General features: G+C 41.2%; 1 protein-coding gene across 4 annotated transcripts in view; it reads left to right on the top strand.

The window, feature by feature from the left end:
- Window positions 1–20244, top strand: part of LOC124153051 (AP-3 complex subunit delta-1-like) — a 41826-nt gene extending 21582 nt beyond the window's left edge. For 3 of the 4 annotated variants that reach the window (XM_048400035.1, XM_046526166.2, XM_046526165.2), the window contains 19 exons: window positions 52–283; window positions 716–861; window positions 1473–1568; window positions 2454–2517; window positions 3275–3343; window positions 4096–4174; window positions 4664–4836; window positions 5004–5083; window positions 5700–5847; window positions 6285–6461; window positions 7092–7262; window positions 8515–8694; window positions 9052–9099; window positions 10127–10264; window positions 10820–10960; window positions 11910–11995; window positions 13449–13573; window positions 14335–14414; window positions 15178–20244. In XM_048400035.1, the coding sequence (XP_048255992.1) occupies window positions 52–283; window positions 716–861; window positions 1473–1568; window positions 2454–2517; window positions 3275–3343; window positions 4096–4174; window positions 4664–4836; window positions 5004–5083; window positions 5700–5847; window positions 6285–6461; window positions 7092–7262; window positions 8515–8694; window positions 9052–9099; window positions 10127–10264; window positions 10820–10960; window positions 11910–11995; window positions 13449–13573; window positions 14335–14414; window positions 15178–15276 (2332 nt within the window). In that variant the 3' untranslated portion in view covers window positions 15277–20244. The remainder of the gene's footprint in view (window positions 1–51; window positions 284–715; window positions 862–1472; window positions 1569–2453; window positions 2518–3274; window positions 3344–4095; window positions 4175–4663; window positions 4837–5003; window positions 5084–5699; window positions 5848–6284; window positions 6462–7091; window positions 7263–8514; window positions 8695–9051; window positions 9100–10126; window positions 10265–10819; window positions 10961–11909; window positions 11996–13448; window positions 13574–14334; window positions 14415–15177) is intronic. The other variant, XM_046526167.2, reaches the window with a different exon arrangement.
- Window positions 20245–20440: the final 196 nt, after the last annotated feature.

Genomic DNA, 20440 nt, shown 5'->3' with positions numbered 1-20440 from the left:
TCACTCTCCATCACAAACACAAGTTATCATGTACACTGCGTTCTTGTTAAGATGTCTGAAGGACCCTAAGTCCACGCTGGAGGCCATGCTTCGTCCCAAGATCACTATCCTGCCGGGCCACATACAGAGTGTGTATGTGCAGAACATCCTAAAGCTGTACGGGAAGGTGGTGCGGCAGGCGGAGGAGGACGGGGAGGAGGACCTGCTCCGGGAGGTCAACCAGCTCATGTCCGAGAAGCTGCCCATCTTCGTCTCCAGCGCTGACCTGGAGGTGCAGGAGAGAGTGAGTACTATGCAGCCTTTGAATATCGTTTTTTTCCAGGGGCCTTGTGTAAAACTTGCCACTTGTCCACCGAATTTGTAGCTACTCCAGCGTTGAGAACTGGTGAAGTGTTACATCCATCAAAGGTTGCTAGTCATTTATTTAAAGGAGTACCATCATGAGATTTTTACTTGTCCTCAGCACAATTTAGCAGCCTCGGGCAAGAGAACCAGCATGAAAATCAAAGGCTGATAATAACCATGATAATGAACACAATATAATGAGCACGATATGAGTACGATATATGAACACGGTATATGAACACGGTGTATGAACACAATATATGAACACGACATATGAACAAAGTATATGAACACAATATATGAACATGGTATATGAATATGATGAACCCCTAGATGTGCTGTTAACTGTTGAGTGTATGTCTTCTTGCAGGCTTGCTGTATCTTACAACTGGTGAAGTATGTCGGCAAGCTATTAGACAAAGGTGCTAAAATTGGAGATGACATAGAGCTGTTATATGCAGGCGAGCTCAACCCCGTCGCTCCTAAGGCTCAGAGAAAAGTGCCAGTGCCAGAGGGGTAAGTTGGAGGTGGTTACATTGCTTGGGTATCTGTTTATCAGAAGCCTCCCCCCAGGTTCATGGTATCTTTGCACTTGTGTGATATCATTTGTACGTACAGTTAACTACACTCAAGACCCGTGAAGATCCAGGTAGAGATTTGATCTTTAGGACCATGCTTGCCGTAACAGGTGACTATGCTTGTGGTAAGAGGCGACTAACAGGATCAGGTGGTCAGGCAGGCTGACATGGTTGATGCATGTCATTGTATCCCAATTGCATAAATTGATGCTCATGATATCAATCACTGGATTGTCTAGTCCAGACTCGATTACTTACAGACCGCCGTCGTCATAAAGGTGGAATATTGCTGAGTGTGGTGTTACACAACGAACAAACAAGCAGATCACTGCACTCAAAATAGAAGTGAATGGTATAGCTATTGTACAAATAAACATCTATTTTCATACTTATCAGCTTATGGAGAGTGAGTGAGTTGGGTTTAGTGCTGCTTTTAACAGTATTCCAGTTAAGCCACAGCATGTCAGCTTAATGCGTGAGGCAAGCCCAAAGTGATGCAGGTCTCTGATGTTTGGTAGCAAGTAATATTGATGCAATTTTACCTTTTAGATTGGATCTAGACAAGTGGATAAATCATCCGCCTCCTGAAAGTTCAGATGAGGAAATTGGAGGCCCAGCCTTCTTCACTTCAGGTTCAGAACACAGGTGAGTGCTGGATGTATACAGGAGAGAACCCTCATAAATCACGTTGTAGTTGAAACACGGGGTAGAACCTGCATAAATCGAGATGAAAGTGAAACACAGGGTAGAACCTGCATAAATCATGTTGTAGTTGAAACACAGGGTAGAATCCATATAAATCAAGTTGTAGGTGAAACACAGGGTAGAACCTTCATAAATCAAGATGAAAGTGAAACACAGGGTAGAACCCACATAAATCAAGTTGTAGGTGAAACACGGGGTAGAACCTGCAGAAATCAGGATGAAAGTGAAACACAGGGTAGAACCCACATAAATCACGTAGGTGAAACAGGGGGTAGAACCTGCATAAATCATGTTGTAGTTGAAACACAGGGTAGAACCTGCATAAATCATGTTGTAGTTGAAACACGGGGTAGAACCTGCATAAATCACTTTGTAGGTGAAACACGGGGTAGAACCTGCATAAATCGAGATGAAAGTGAAACACAGGGTAGAACCCACATAAATCAAGTTGTAGGTGAAACACGGGGTAGAACCTGCATAAATCGAGATGAAAGTGAAACACAGGGTAGAACCCACATAAATCACGTTGTAGGTGAAACACGGGGTAGAACCTGCATAAATCATGTTGTTGTTGAAACACAGGGTAGAACCACAATACTTCATAAGGGTGAAACACAGAGTAAAACCTGCATAAATTATATAGGTGAAACACAGGGTAAAACCTGCATAAATCGAGATGAAGGTGAAACACAGGGTAGAACCACAATACTTCATAAGGGTGAAACACAGAGTAAAACCTGCATAAATTATATAGGTGAAACACAGGGTAAAACTGCATTGAGTCATTGCTAGCTGTCCTCATTATCCATGGTGTGTTACTTTCAGGGATACCTACCAGTATGAAAGTGAAAGGAAAACCTATGAGCCCACAGCAGAAGAGTTAGAGAAGGTGAGGTGTTATCATAACTTATTAAACATTCAGGAGCCTGTCCCTAGCAACCCACCATGTTGTAAGAGGCTATTAACGGGTTCGGATGTTCAAGATCATATCCCATGTGCTTAGATCGATTCTCATGGTGCCAACCTATGGATTGTCTGGTCCAGACTTGATTATTTACAGACCGCCATCATATGGCTGTATAGCTGGAATATTGCTGAGAGCAGCATTTAACAATAAATAAACAAGAAACTTCTTATGCATTCAAATACAGTTGTTTGAACCTTAAACATTACTTGCAATTGGAAGATTAAGAAGGACTAATATTTGTACACATACACAATATTGAATCTATATTTCTGTTTAGATTTTATTTTTTTCATGTTTATGTGGATATATTGTTCAGATAGTGTTTTAAGTCTACGTAGACAAACAACTCAGAACAGAGGGTATCAAATACCGACACAATATATTTTAAGTTACACTATCTACAAATATTTAGCTTGCTGACATTACTTGGATATTGCTTGTCGTAAGAGGCGACTAAAGGGATTGGGTGGTCAGACTTGGTTGATGCATGTCATCGTATCCTAATTGCGTAGATCGATGCTCATGATGTAAGTCACTGGATTGTCTGGTCCAGACTTGATTATTTACAGACTGCTGTCATATAGGTGGAATATTGCTGAGTGTGGCGTTAAACAACAAACAAACAAACAAAATTCATTAGTTTTGTGATGGAGTAATCTCATAGGTGCATGTGTTACAGAGGCGGGAGGCCAGGAAGGTCGAGATGGAACACAATCCCCACTACCTGAAAGGAGATATCAAAAAGAAGGTTGGTTATAAAATACATTGATGAACAGAAGTAGATCAGGCTGAAGTAGGAGGGCAGACAAATGGTTCAGGATTGATCCAGAAACACGGGAATATGAGATAACCTTGTCATGATGATGTTGAACTAAATAATAATAAATGACAGGAGTAATAACAATAACTGTTACCGTATTCGACCCAATAAGCACCCATGTCCCAATAAGCACTAGCCCCCCGGTTCCGGAAATTTATATAGTAATTATTTCGTTTTAAATGAAAATCGTCCGGGAACCGAGGTTTCCGGATATTTGAAGTCTGTATAAGCGGGGCATGACTGTATTCTGTTTATTTTAGATATTTGTGACTTAAGGCTTACTGATGAATTTACGCCAATTTGACTCTGAATTGGTCCCAATAAGCACCCACCCCTTCTGTCTTTATTTTAAGCGCCCTGGGCGCTTATTGGGTCGAATACGGTACATGCTTATGTATTCTTCATAATCAATGTCTGTCCTGTAATCATAATAACAAGCCCATTTGGGGGTGGTGGGGTAGCCTAGTGGTTAAAGCGTTGGCTCGCCATGCCGAAGACCGGTTCGACCGGGTACAATGTGTGAAGCCCATTTTCCGGTGTCCCCGGCCGTGATATAGCTGGAATATTGCTAAAAGAGGCTGAAACCATACTCACTCAAATGCCCAATTGAGACTTTGTCCATCAAAGCAAACAAAGATATTGATAAAGGAAGCTATTTGTGTGTTGTTTTTTTCCTCCAGAGCAAGAAGTATGATACCAGCCACATTGATGACATCCCAGTTGCCACATTAGACTTGTCTGTGCCACTCCATGTGCCAGGTATGTACACTTTTCTACCTGCATGCCCTGACTATGTATAACTGACTCTCTGGTGATTTGGTTTCATCATTTACTATTAACTATGCATGTTTGTAAATACAGAGAGAATTTGCCTGCAGATGGTATTATGTTGCCACATTAGATATGAGACATATTGACCTATTTGATATTGGAAATATTTCTATAAGGTACATCATCTTTTGATGATTTTTGGGCTGTCATTTAACTGATTGAGACTTGTCTGTGTAAATCATGATGAAGACAAGCCTTAAAGAAAGCTTTGCCAGAAGTGACATTTGAATAAATTAATATTAATTGATTTGAAAAATTCACAAAATGTTTAAATTGGACAGCTGGACTTGAAATGTAAATTGATTACGTGTAACAGTAATTGAAACTAGCGTCCACAAAGTCCTCTGCTGTAGTGCATGATATGTCTTACTGGGATAGCGGCAACTGCTGTATCTCTGGGCTTTTTTCTCTCTGCAGGTCTGTCTGCCTCAGATAAATATTTAAATATGTATTCAAATGTAGACACGCGGGACAAGTCCAGAAAAGGGAAGAAAGGCAAGAAGAAGAAGAGGAGGAAGGGAAAAGAATCGGATTCGGAGGAGGACCTCCCTGCAATGCATGCTGTCAGCACTGTAGAGGAAATGCCCGAGGTATTGACTCATTCAGAACGATTTGATAATCTTGAGATGGTAGAAGATGCAGATGAAGCTGTTAAAGATGTTTAACCTGCACTAACATTTGTTTTGAAGTTGTTATAGTTCATTTTGTTTTAAATCCGATAAGTTGTCGTTCTGTAAGGTTCTTGTGTCTGTTTCAGGGTGCTCACCTCTCGGACAATGAAAATGTTGATGAATTTTCATCAGATCCTTTCAAGAAGTTGGATGTTAATCTGGATGAGTGAGTTTTATTAGAGTAATGATTAAAGTACTTGTGGTAAATGTAAACGCTAGAAGCATGTATTTCACACAGACTCTGACTTTCAAATTATGTTCATGAAGAATATACATGTAGTAGCTAAGCTTTGTACTTGGACGACGATAATTATTTTGTGATGCTGTAATATAGACTGACCAAAGTTCATATGATGGTAGACCGCCTCCGTGGTCTAATGGTAGAGCGTCCGCCCGGAGAGTGGAAGGTCCGGGGTTCAATCCCCAGCAGCGTCATACCAAAAGACGTTAAAAGATGGTACTTCTTGTTACCCTGTCTGGCGCTCGGCATTAAGGGGCTAAAACAAGGACTGGTCGGCTCGGAGTCAGTATACTTAGTCTGAGTGGGGTATTCATGTTAAACTGCGGCATGGTATCACAGTGGGCTAGCACTATAAATCGGCATCAGTCCGGACTAGTACAATCAGCCACACACACACGTACATGCACGTCGCTATATAAGTGCAATAATCTTGGACGCGACGTTAAACCCCATTTTACCTCACCTCTTATGATGGGAAATATTTTGAAGTGTTCAAGAAAGTATTGACACCCCTGATTCCATGCTTGTCTGTGTGTTGTAGACCGCTGCGGGATGACGAGAAGCTGCCAGTGAGGCAACACAGACTGGTGCTGGAGGCGTCGCCGGACAAGGAGCTGGACGGAGACACGGAGAAGACCAAGAGAAAACACAGGAAGGAGAAAGAAAAGAAGAAAGACAAGAAAGAAAAGGTAAGATAGTTACGTCAAGATGTGTCAAATATCTTACATTTACTGTGACAGTATGCCCTGATCTCTATTAAAGCCACATTGCTTACATTCTTACTGACTGGTAGATCTATCTAAGCAGTGAGTGTACAGTAAGCATCGACATGTGCTTATCATGGATAGAAATGTAGTTTACAGGGCCTCATAGTGTGTTCTTTATTAAGGGGATGTTTTGGTTTAGATCCTCATGCCATAGTCGACCACACTGTAAAATAAAGGAGTTATCCATCCATTGACCCACGTGTATTAATTTAGCTGTCATTGGCACTCAAATTTCAACTCAGGTTCTTGTAACAGTGGAGTATGATGTGTCATGTCATGTCAATAAAGTGTGTTTAAGGTTTTTGTAAGATGTAAATAGCAATAGAGCCTTCCTTTTCAATGTTTTATCTGTGTTAAAGAAGGAGAAGAAAGAGAAGAGAGACAAGAAGAAATCAAAGTCAGAGCATAAGGACAAGGATGGCCCAACTTTGCTTCTAACGGCAGCTGAGGAGGAGACGGCATCAGAAGCCAACATCGTCAACAACGTGGACAATACAGCCACCAGCATGAGTCCCCCTGAAGAACAGTCAGATAAGGTCAGCGTCTTGCAGGGACTGAAACATGGCACTTCTTGTCCTCACCACTTAGAATGTCTTTGATCTCCGGCATCCAAACCAACCCAACGTGACAGCATTCTCAGGGCGACTATGCTTGTTGTAAGAAGCGACAAACGGGATCAGGTGGTCAGGCTCGCTGTCCTGGTTGATGCATGTCATCGTATCCCCATTGCATTGATTGATGCTCATGATGTCAATCACTGGATTGTCTGGTCCAGACTTGATTATTTACAGACAGCCGTCATATAGCTGGAATATTGCTGAGTGCGGCGTTTAACAACAAACAAACAAGCATTCTCAGGGATGGTAATTAGGACTGGCCCACTTATTGTTAATCTGTTTTTATGACTAGACAAAAGAAACAGGAAAATGTCTGAAACAGGTTGCAATATTTTCATGCTTAAGAGATGTCTGCCAGCACTAGTTCATGCCTGCTTCAGATTGAGCTGTTGTATCCAACCGAACATTTTCTTTTACATACTCGTAAAATAAACCAGTGCATTGGTCATGATTGTCTAGGATCTGTTTGGAATTTCTGTTTTTATATTCTGTATAATATTTTTAGTTAACGAGTGACTTTGATAATGAAAGCAACTTTGTTCATGACAGACCAACGACATAGAGTTCTGGCTGTCAGGGAGTGATGCTGCCACAACCCCCTCCCCAGTTAAAGATTCAAGGCCAGTGGTGAACAATGTAGGTCGAACCAAGTCGCCCAAACTCACGGTCAATGATGTCCTGTCATCCGAGGAAGAAGATAGTGCTAAAGTGAACGAGGAGGTGGGTAGTCCAGCCTGCAGTGGGAGGAGATACACATTTGAAACATGTTTTTTTTTATGTTTGGTTATTTCTTCCCTTTATTGAATGTTTGAAAGTAGAGGAGATCCTATCATGGTGATGCAGTGTGAATGTGTGATACAGGCAGCTCTCACAGGCACATTGGCATCTTCCTGAGGCAAGAGAGTTAACTGACTTTAAATGTCCAGTTTCCACCCTTCCCGAACAAGGCTGGAATTCCTGGGCTCTATCGTAGCGCCACCAGTGGCTATTACAAGTTATGTCCCTTCTATGTCCCTCCTATCGACCAATCAGATTCCACTTCTCGTATCAGTTGCATTGGCTTCAAACAAAATGGTGGCGCCCGGTCAAGACGATCTGACCGATAATCAAGATCAATATTGTGAGAAAACGGGTCTTACATCGTGTGCATCAAATCACATGAGCAGCTTCATTAAAAACCATGAAGAGATTTGGAAAATATCTATTGACAACGAGTTGGCGGTGCACATGCTTTGCAAATCCTGAAATCGACCGAGATCTGCTTTACAGTCTACGAACCAGATTTTGATTTTGTTGCGCTATTTTGATTGGACTATGCATAGACTCGTTAGTCCAGGAAAAATGCAACTCCATAATACCAGCCTAGTTTGGCAAGGGTGGAAACTGGACTTTTATAGTCGGTTAATTCCCTTGCTTTAGGAAGATGGGACATGTTGCTTAGTTTTCTGGGTGCAGGGCTTGGTATACAGAGTTGATCTCAGCTCAGAGCCCAGATTCTCCCCGTGCTTTTGGGTTTCACCAAACTGGTAATAAATGAGGTCATGCACCACTTCAGACTTTCCTCCAACATGAATGTGACATGCTGTGATATAACTGAAATAGTGTCCTAGCATCATGAACACAACTCACTCCCTCAAACATATACGGTAGGACAGAAGTTGCAGTGGCAAGGTGTGATTGTGATCTGTTGCATGGACTGATGGGAGTTCAAGCTTGACTCTTCATAATAATGATGGGCGTTGTTTTCTTGCTTTTAGGGCAGACTATCGACATGTAGATTACTACTCCATTAGACTCCACAAAGAGTAATTACTTTCCATGGCAACTGTGCCAAATGTTTTCCGCCTCAAATTACAGCATTTGTAGCCCTTAAAAATAACTTTCTCAAGTTATTTCAGTTGATGGCCATTGCTTAGGAAAGAACTGTGCTTTATCCCAAAACAAATTTTGAGACCTATTTAAATATTTCCAGAAGCCAAAGAAGAAGAAAGAGAAACGAGGGAGTAAGAAGGAGAAGAAAGAGAAGAAAGACAAGAAGAAGAAAGACAAGCTGCGGCGGCATGAGTACGAGGAGGCTGAGGGGATCACCACCCCGTCGAAGGAGAACATCTCCATGTCCCAGCAAGGCACCCCCATGGAGATACAGCTGCCGGTATGTGCTGACCACTCTCTCTGCATCGACTAGTGGCCAATACATGGTTATAGTCATTTATCTTCAGTATCTCTCATTAAGATGTGACTGTAGTGAGTTAATTTTGTACCTTGTACTGGAGTACACATTGATTGATTAGTTCAGCGTAAGAAATTGGCACTAGTCCTGTCGTTCTTGCCAAACTGGCCAACAGTTAAGGTGTCATAAGGTCTAGTAGAAATATTTTGCCATTTTTAAGGGGTTTGCTATATGTTATCATTATAAGGACTAGTGGACTAAATATGTTAGTTTCTACCCCTATAGTTGATGTAATAACAGCTTACTATGCTAATACTGACTTCTTCTCTCTTTTTGTAGCCAATGTCCAGTTATAAACTCCTTGCTGAAAATGCCACTTTGAGGATGGTAAGTAATTCTTCTATCATTATGATAATACTGTGTAGGTATTGGTGAAGCAATGATAGCTTGTACATTAGGGCCAATATGAAATGATGTCATGACATGTTCATCAGAGAAAGTCTGTGGCCCAGTTGTCTAAGGCATGGCAATTAGCTGTGCAGAGTTGCATCCCTTGGGAACACCAGAAGCTGATGATCATGGGTTCGAATCCTGGTTTGCCCGAATTGTTTTTTGATGTTTGTCAGCACCATACAAGTGTTTCAAGGATTTCACCAAAGTGGTAAACACCTAAGGCCTTAATCACTTCAGGCTTTTCTTACACATCATGCTGACATGACAGGGGCACTGGTGGCCCAGTCATCTGAGGCGCCGCATTTCGCTGTGCAGAGTTGCGTCCCTCTGGCACACCAGAAACCTATGAATATGGGTTAGAATCCCAGTTCGCCCGGATTATGTTTCTAGGTTTGTCAGCACCATACCCATGCTCTTGGGTTTCACTGAAGTGGTAAACTTTTGAGACTTGCATCACTTCGGGCTTTCCTCCCATATTAAGCTGACACGCCGTGATATAACTGGAATAATGTTAAAAGCGGCATTAAACCCAACTCACTCACTCAGTCCCTCACACTGACATGACAAATACTGTTCAACGTGCCATTAAACAGTGTTAGAAATTGGCATTAGTCCTTTAGTCCTCACCAAACTGCCCAATAGTAAAGGTATCATAAGGACCAGTAGAAATTTGCCCTTTTTAGGAGTTTTGCTATATGTTATCATTATGTGGACTAGTGGACTGAAACTGTTACTTTCTACCGCTGTAATATACCCAAGTTACTGATGTGAATGGGGAGGTTGGGTAGCCTTGTAGCTAAAGTGTTCGCTCATCATGCCGAAGACCCGGGTTCGATTCCAGACATGGGTACAATGTGTTAAGCCCATTTCTGGTGTCGACTGCAGTGATATTGCTGGAATATTGCTAAAGGGGGCGTAAAAACATACTCACTCACTCACTGATGTGAATATCTCTTCACAGACATATGAGACACGAGTATCACCACAGCGTAGTGACCAGATCATCATCTCGGTAGTCTTCAATAATCAGACCAAGAACCACTTGAAGGACCTGGAATTCAATGTCCTGGACACACTCAACACCAAGCTGATCAGAGGGGTATGTACTCAAACTTCATCCCTGTTTACTATCTCTAGGTTTTCTCTTGAGCATCTTTTAGGAGTTTTGAATCTGGGGTAGAATAGGCCTTCAGCAATCCGCTCTTGCCATAAAAGGGACTATGCTTGTCGTAAGAGGCGAAGGGGATCGGGTGGTGAGGCTCACTGACTTGGTTCATGCATGTCATCGTATTTGAATTGCGTGGATCAATGCTCATGATGTCATCGTATTCGAATTGCGTGGATCAATGCTCATGATGTCATTGTATTCCAATTGCGTGGATCGATGCTCATGATGTCAATCACTGGATTGTCTGGCCCAGACTCGATTTTTTTTTCAGACCTATTCACTTTATTATAACAAATGTTATATTAGTGATAACACTTTCTTAGTATAATACGAGGCGGTTGGGTAGCCTAGTGGTTAAAGCCTTCGCTCGTCACACCGAAGAGCCAGGTTCGATTCCTGACATGGGAACAATGTGTGAAGCCCGAGGCTTCCACCAGCGAAAACCTTGCAATTTGTCTTTATTTGCAAACTCTTCTTTGATTCCAGATGGGCAAATCCCACCATGATGCTGTCAGGGTTCCCTTCATCTTGCTGCCTGAGTCCCAGAACGAGGGACAGTTTGCCTTCAGCATTGAAAGTATTTCTATGTCTCAGAGGATGAGGGGAACACTCACGTACATTATCAAGGTAATATGAAGGTTATCGTGAACCTAATAAGGCTAAAAAAAACAATAGTCTTGGTTCACAGGTACCGGCCGCATCATCATAAAGTTTGCCGCACGTTTCATTTGTAGTTCTGTTTTAAAAACCCCAATAAAATCCTTATATTTTCCAAGTCCAACTTTGGTCAATTACTGTATTCCAGTATTTTAATCATCAAGGAATACATACTAGTTTGAACAACTTAGAAAAAAAACCAAAACACACCACCTGCCCGCACTATATTTTCAAAAGCCATTGTCTCAGAACCATTTCTTCCCAGGCATTCATTTTGTCAGTTTGAAAATGAGTTGTATGTGTGTTGTGGTTACGATGTTATGTAGTAGGGGTGAAACGATACATCGGTGCATCGTCAGTTTTCTTGTGACGTTATGATACACGATGCGTTTTTTGAGATGATACACTTGCTGAAATAAATTACTTACCACTCGTTCAATGACCCCAAGCATTTTTTGTCTGTCAAATATCGCAAAAAGTGTTGTAAGTAGCGTTTCAAGTATACTACTTAAATAGCCGCTACAAACATGTCTACAGAAAGCTTTTCCTTTTGAACCTGCTCTGAAATATTTCAGTCAAGATGTTTCCATCCGATTTGAGGTAAACATGAGTATCGTGATATGTATTGTATCGTGACCCATGTAATGGATCTTGCTGTATCATTTCACCCCCGCAGGAATATTACCGAGACAATGGTGCCTTAGAAGAAGACATTTCTACTATTTTGGGCTTGCCTTTTGTTTGATTGTGCAAACCAAGTAAGCCAATGAAGAACTTTCAGTCAGTTGAATTACAAAGATGGGAAATTATGATCAATGAAGAATTCTTGTTAAACATTGATACGGAAAGGTACATGTACTTGCTTCTGACAGTCTGCCTTGAGTTATCTCCCCTGACAGAGTGCCTGTGTTTGTTTCAGTCGGATGATGGTTCAACACATGAAAAACTAGACTTTAAGCTTCAGCTTCCATGTAGCTCTTACCTTGTCACAACACCATGCAAGAGGTAGGTACAGACATCCTTCAGTTACGTCTCCATCACTAATCACAATCCCCGTGGGACCGCCTCCGTGGTCTAATGGTAGAGCGTCTGCCCGGAGAGCGGAAGGTCCGGGGTTCGATCCCCGACCGCTCCATACCAAAAGATGTTAAAAGATGTACTTGTTGTTACCCTGTCTGGCGCTCGACATTAAGGGGCTAAAACAAGGACTGGTCGGGTCTGGGGTCCGTATACTGTGTCTGAGTGGGGTATTCATGTTAAACTGCGGCATGGTATCTCAGTGAGCTAGCACATCAGTCTGTACTAGTACAAGCAGCCACACACATACATACACGTGCATGCACGTCGCTATATAAGTGCAATAATATTGGACGTGATGTTAAACCCCATTTCACCTCACCTCACAATCCCCGTGGGGATTCTGGGTTAGAATTGGTCCCCAGCTACCATTGCTGGTCATAAGAGGCGACAAAATGGATCCAGTGGTCAGGCTCGGTGCCTTGGTTGAAAGTGTGTCCTTGTACACTGGTGTGGATCGTTGCTCACAGTATCGATCACTGGATTATCTTGTCCAGACTCAATTATTTACAGGTTACCTTCATATTGCTGAGTGTAGATTTGTAGAAAGATGATCCCACTTCAACAAGAATATGTAGATGTAGATACTCAACCATAACTGTTCCAACAAAAATAAAACTTGTGCGTATCATCAAAATATTGTGAAGTAACCCTGCGTATTCGATAAGCAAATGAGCAACTTGTTTTGAAATTATAAACGGGCATTCCGTCAACCTTGCCAAACTCTACGATGACAGTTACATCATGATCATTTGCCATCACACTTTCTTGTGGAAGTATCGTGGTATTTTTGAGTCCTATAAATATCTCGAACCCACACGACACCAGTTTGCAGGGATTAGATGAATAGTGTTTTTAAATATTTAACTTAAATACCCACATGTGTAAAAACTAGTGGGTAACAGAAATTTGAATACCCAGATAGAATTACTGATACCCAATGATTTTAAAATGCATGGGTAAAATACCCACAACACCAAAAGCTTATCTGGAGCTCTGCAGTATGTTTCTGGTTTACTAGTGTGGTACACATCTGTCTTGTTTATTTGTTTGTTGTTTAACGCTGCACTCAGCATTATTCCAGCAATATGACAGACCTCTGTAAATATTCATGCATGGTACAGACAAACCAATGATTGACGTCATGAGCATTGATCTAAGCAATGACACACAGCAACCAAGTCAGTGAGCCTTAACAGACGATCCCATTAGTCGCCTCCAGCCACAAGCATGGGTTGCTGAAGGCCAATTCTAACCCAGATCGTCATGGGGGGTTTGACATCTTTGACCACCGTCAATTGAAGCTTTCCCCGCTCATGAAGTTGACATGTATGTTACTGAAAAAGTGGCGTTTAGACCAACTCACTTCCTTGTGTTTCAGTGATGAATTTGCCGAGTTACTAGCCAGTGGAGACCTGCCGGAGAAGGGCTCCTGTAAGCTGACCCCAGTAGACACCGAGTTCCCTCATGTCCTCGCCAAAATGTGCTTTTACCTGCATTTCAGATGTAAGTCAGAGAGAAGGTATAGTCTGGAAGGTAATTTAAGGTACCGACGTTTACTACAATATCTGAAAAACTATCGGACCTACTCCAGTCAAAGTTGGTATGAGATTATTAAACAGTCATACATAACTGGATATTACATTTAAAGACAATCGGTGCAGGAATAAAAAATCTGTCTATTTAGCTATCACTATATTTCATCAACAACCAGACCTGTTCGTCACGGGTGGAACGAGCATTCATTGAAACAGCCATCTGCATAATGCTACCCCTGCGTCACAGGGCCATATGACACAGTTGAACCAATCAACTCAACTCGAAAGGGTACACGGGAATCACGCACGTTGAGACGCCCAACGCTAACACCGTATTCGTGCGTGACTGTTATAATCTCATACCAACTGTGACTGGAGTAGGTCCGATAGTTTTTCAGATATTGTAGTAAACGTCGATACCTTAAATTACCTTCCAGACTATAGTAACAGAGGTCATTGGTTCCTGGTGGACATGCCTGTTTTTTTGTTACAATAATATTGTTGAGCATTTGTGTTTGATGAAATAACGATTTGGAAGGACACATATATTTACTTTGTTTTTCTGCATAGTTTCATCTGTTTCATCCATCATGAAATAATTATTTGGGAAGACACATATATATTTGCTGTGTTATTGGGCTTTGTCAATAGTTTCATGTATTTCATCTGGACTGAATTGCCAGAACTGCTTCATCAATAGACTAATTCATCTGTCATATTCAATTTCAGTAATAGAACAAGTAGATAAAAGTGCTTCATTATTCAGCAAGTCTATTCAAGGTCACCCAATCTGCTTACTGGTCAAAATGGTGAGTATTTCTGAACAACTACTTAACATATTTTTCTCTCTCTATCATGTCTGTATCAGTTTTCTATGAATGTTAAAGTTTGTTAGAATCCAATTTATCATCCCAAACTGGCTTCCACAGGAGATGTTGCTTGGATGAGATCAAGCAATGTCTCCTGGGAGATATTCGCTTCAATGAAATTGCATCACAATACTTTGCAGACCATTGTGATGTCATTGGTTACCGTCATTTCACAGTGAAATAATATCGCTCCTCTCTGCCACTGAGGCTGGTTATCCGTACTATCAAGACACTGGTAATTACTGTTTCCCAAATAAAAAGTTGGAGTGATTTGGGGTGATAAATAGAATCTCGACCCGTGACCCGAATGCTTGTCGTAAAAGGCGACTAACGGGATCGGGTGGTCAGGCTCGCTGACTTGGTTGATGCATGTCATCGATCCCAATTGCGTGGATCGATGCTCATGATATCAATCACTGGATTGTCTGGTCCAGACTCGATTATTTACAGATCAACGTCATATAGGTGGAATATTGCTGAGTGTGGCGTTAAACAACAAACCAACCAACCAACCAAATAGAATCTCACTGTCTTTGTAAAATCTATCAACACTGTTGAAGTTTCTAACGTTTATTCGCCCGTGTTGATATATGTCAGTATGTGAGCGAGATGTACAGATTTTACAACATGCTGATTTTGTTTGAATCAATCATTATTTGTGCATATTTAATGTTTGTGCTGATGACATTATTTCCTATTGCAGGTAAATGGTAGTCTGAATGTGGATGGGAAGAGTTCGGAGAGCAAGTTGTTGTCAGGATTGTTGGACGATATCAAATCTTTGTTGACGGAGGAGTCTTAACACTGAGTCAGCACATAATTTATTGTGATTCCAGACATTGTGATGAATACTACAAATACATATTTCATTCTATGGTATTTCTCTGCTTATTATGGACCACAATGTGTGATGTGTCACCCCCCGGGCAGGGACATGCCCACCTGGGGAACGTGACTGTGTATGTGACCAAGGTGGATGATTCCGTATGTTCAAGATTCAGCTAATTCTACTGTGATTACAGGGATACAGGCAGTGTTTGGAAACTATGAGAGCTTTTCATTTGTAAATTTGGCTTGAGCTCAAATATTCAGAGGCATCAGTGATCGTCATGATATCGTTATGGAAACATGAAGAATCTGAAGATGTAACATTGCGTCGGAATGATGTCCTGTTCAGTCCTGTGTGATGGTTAGGACAAAACTAGGATCATGTGTTGATCAGTGATGCAAACTGATGAAATTGTTTGATAGAAAAGCATTCTGGTGCATGCCATATTTATTAGTAATTACGAAGAAGAAAATGAAATTTCTTTGAAATATAATCAGATATTGTGAAATAATATTAATGAAACACATGCATGGACAGATTATTTTAATGAGTATTATGTGATTTGTCAGACAAGTTGACTGCCTTCTGTATTAAATTCTTATCTTATTCCTCCTGTTTCGACATATTACTGTGCAACATTTTTATGAACAATGCTGTACATCAGCCATCATTTGTAGTATATATTGCAAACACATTGGAGACTGCCATTCTTAATATCATGCAATTTGGTGCAGCAAATATTTGTCTGTAGGCTGTGCTGGTTCTACATTAGACAATCGTGAACTGTGTAGATTACCATTCATTGGGAACTTCCATGTCCGCTATTGTCAGTCCGGTGTGGAGCAGATGTAGACTCTCATCCCTTGTTGGAAACTGAAGAGTTTTTAGTTAGATGTGCTCTGGCTCAAAAACGTAGTTTTCATGTCCCAACCCTGTGACTTCATGAAGGAAGGACTGTTTCCTCTTGTGTAAGTGTGTCATACCACACTGGTTAGACATTGCTTCCAATGTGTTCTACCTGAATAGATGTATTTATTCTCAACTCATGTTTCACCTCTGCTTATTGCAAACTAGCCATCACATCGGTATGCACAGTAATCAAATGTTTATTTCAATATGGTAGTCAAAACAATTGATGCTAGACTTGTAGAACCAATGTTTGGTGACGAGTCGGTGCATGTGGTTCATTCTTCTATGTCACTGTTAGATGAAAAGGTTGTGTGTGATGTAAATGCACGGGGCATGGTTACTATGTTGTAGAACTAGACTATTGTCAAACTGACCGCCAGTGATACAGAGAAGGCTGCTCACCGCAATGGTTTCAAGCTGATTTAGTACCGACAGTCCTCCAATTTCAGAACTGTAAGAATAAAAACAGCTCATGGTCAGTGTTTGACTCCTGTAAAATCTCTAGTGTGGGGGGGTGTCTTTAAGTTTATTATGCCATTTCCTTTTCATGGCATCAACGTGAGTAAGTGAGTATGGTTTAACGCCGCTTTTAGCAATATTCAAGCCATATCACGGCAGGGGACACCAGAATTGGGCTTCACATATTGTACCCATGTCGGGAATCGAACCCGGGTCTTCGGCGTGATGAGCAGATGCTTTAACCACTAGGCTACCCGACCGCCCCTTGGCATCAACATGAAACCACTTTCTTGTCTCACTATAATGTCCAACCAAGAAAAGCTTGGCTTTCTCATGAATGTACTCTATATAGAGAGCTTTCTCCTAAAGGTACTCTATATAGAAGGCTTTCTCCTGAATGTACTGTATATTGGGGAAGCCCTCCTTAAGGACCTCTGTATAGAGGGCTTTCTCCTGAATGTACCGCTACTCTGTATAGAGGGCTTTCTCCTTAAGGTACTCTGTATAGAAGGCTTTCACCTGAAGGTACTCTGTATAGAGGGCTTTCTCCTGAATGTACTCTGTATAGAGGGCTTTCTCCTGAAGGTACTCGGTATAGAGGGCTTTCTCCTGAAGGTACACTGTATAGAGGGCTTTCTCCTGAATGTACTCTGTATAGAGGGCTTTCTCCTGAATGTACTCTGTATAGAGAGCTTTCTCCTGAAGGTACTCACTAAAGAGGGCTTTCTCCTGAAGGTACTCTGTATAGGGGGCTTTCTCCTGAATGATCTCTGTGTAGAGGGTCATGATGATGTTGCTGTATGTATCCACGGACGCACATGCTTGTTGATGTGATCAGAGTATATATTTGTAATTTGCAGCATATGTGTTTGTGGTAAATGGACGCACCAGATGGAACTGTCTTGTACTGTCTTCTGTCCCTTTCTGTCATCACTGTGACATCTAAGTTAGGATCAGTAAATACTTGGTACAACCACATCAGTTCTGCTTGAAGACAAAGTGCCCGGATGCTTACATCCCTGGCACATAAGGATTGTATTCCTTTTCCTATTGTTTTCATCTTTAACCAGGAATTCAAATGTTCATGAACTCTTGAGACTTATCATTCCAATACATCCATTTCTTTAAACCGAGACATTGATGAAGCCTCAATGTGTGTGCTGAGAAAACAGCATGCCATGCATTTCCTTAAATCAGTACAAAGACCAGTGGAGCCCTGAACATGATGGCAATAGCTGACATTTGTGGAAATAATGTGTTATACCTTGACAATGTATTTATTTTTAGAGAAAGTGTTTCGTCAAATACAGAAACTATTGAGCAATTCCTGCCTATGTTATACCAAAGTTGAAGCTTGTTTTGTCTTGTTTATGTTGTTGTTTTGTTACACATCTGTGAGACTGTTTTGACTTTGTCCAGTCAGTTCTGTTAAGGCACTGTAGTTGCACACGTCACTGTATATAGTGGCTGGAGATGGGGGTTGTCTGTACATACATTATACACTTGTCTGTATGCATATAACCATTGGAGACTCGGGGCATGGGAATGATCTACAGTAGCACGTACAGCGGCGGTGGGTGCAGGACAGGTGGTTGCGGAGACAGGTACCTGGTGATGATGAGTTTCCGGTTGCAGAGTACTACACACAGCCTGGGGGTCCTGGCAGACTAGGATACTTTAATATTTGACCACCAAATACCATTCTGGTTATTTCTTTCACTTTTATGAAATCCATTTCTCCAAAGCAGAGAAGTCAGTATCTACCGGTAACAAAAAATTGACAGGTAACTAACTTATTTTGCAATTATGCAGGTCAAATACAAACAGGTCTTATAGTTGAAGATTAGGGTACCATCTTCATTGAAAAAACAATGGTAGGAGTTTCTTTGATGTGTTCTTTGTTTTACCCCTGATTGTACCTCCAGTCCTGCCCCAGGCAATGTCTGGGAGATCTATGCACCTTAGTTAGAATGGGGTGATCAAATAAAATATTTTCATTCTAGTCGATTGGGACATTTGCATAGCTACCTGGCACTGTATGTTCGACCTGCTATCAGCACATTGTCTTAAGTGCTATTTATTTTGGTTGTATGATCTCGGTGACACAACATTGTCTGAAGTGCTACACATTATGGTTGTATGACCTCAATGACAGCACATCATCTGAAGTGCTACACATTATGGTTGTATGACCTCAATGACAGCACATCGTCTGAAGTGCTACATATTATGGTTGTATGACCTCAATGACAGCACATCATCTGAAGTGCTACACATTATGGTTGTATGACCTCAATGACAGCACATCATCTGAAGTGCTTCCCATTATGGTTGTATGACCTCAATGACAGCACATCGTCTGAAGTGCTACACATTATGGTTGTATGACCTCAATGACAGCACATCTGAAGTGCTTCCCATTATGGTTGTATGACCTCAATGACAGCACATCATCTGAAGTGCTACACATTATGGTTGTATGACCTCAATGACAGCACATCATCTGAAGTGCTTCCCATTATGGTTGTATGACCTCAATGACAGCACATCATCTGAAGTGCTTCCCATTATGGTTGTATGACCTCAATGACAGCACATCATCTGAAGTGCTTCCCATTATGGTTGTATGACCTCAATGACAGCACATCTGAAGTGCTTCCCATTATGGTTGTATGACCTCAATGACAGCACATCATCTGAAGTGCTTCCCATTATGGTTGTATGACCTCAATGACAGCACATCATCTGAAGTGCTTCCCATTATGGTTGTATGACCTCAATGACAGCACATCATCTGAAGTGCTACACGTTATGGTTGTATGACCTCAATGACAGCACATCATCTGAAGTGCTACACGTTATGGTTGTATGACCTCAATGACAGCACATCTGAAGTGCTACACATTATTGTTGTATGACCTCATTGACAGCTCATCTGAAGTGCTTCCCATTATGGTTGTACGACCTCAATGACAGCACATCTGAAGTGCTACAGATTTTGGTTGTATGACCTCAATGACAGCACATCATCTGAAGTGCTACACATTATTGTTGTACGACCTCAATGACAGCACATTGTCTTGGTTCCGGCTGCATCTGACAAGTTGTTAATAGTCACTGTAGAAACTGTATATAAGAGTACTTGTGAATGAATAGCATGCATTGTCTGGATTTACTTGATTTTACGTGATTAACCGAACTATTCAAATATTTACCTCTTCTTTTCAGAAGCTCTTGCTCAATATAATTGGTTAATGATAAGACATCTTATAATCAAAGATTTTTCTTAGATTCTGTGAGTATATATATATACATGTACCCTTGCACTCATTGTGACAATTTTCTTCTCTGTTCCTATACCCATGTGCTTACAAACATCTTTCAAGTTGGAATTGCCAGTATTTGTCCGAAAAATGTTTCCCCCTATCATTAAGTCTACAATATCAGCTCTGTTCAAGTGTATGTGCATACTTTCAGTTATGGAAGAAAATATGTAACATATTTAATTGTATGGAAAAATTGATCATGGAAATGTACATTGAGATGTATTTTAAAAATAAAACCCTCAAAGTAGATGGATTCATGTGGTCATTGTAAAACATTGCGTGAAGAGCTGAAGATGGATTGCATACCAGTTGAAAACATGAAGTTTATTATTCCAAGAGAACCGATACATGAGGAGGGACGGGGAGTGAAGGACAGAAGGCTAATTCTCCACCTCTACTGAATCCCAACACATTTAGATGATGTGGCTGCTCACTGCGAGCCA

This window comes from Haliotis rufescens, unplaced genomic scaffold, assembly GCF_023055435.1.
Source record: "Haliotis rufescens isolate VD_foot unplaced genomic scaffold, xgHalRufe1.0.p SCAF_2, whole genome shotgun sequence".
Classification (NCBI taxonomy): Eukaryota; Metazoa; Mollusca; class Gastropoda; order Lepetellida; family Haliotidae; genus Haliotis; species Haliotis rufescens.
This window is presented reverse-complemented; position numbering and strand designations above follow the sequence as displayed.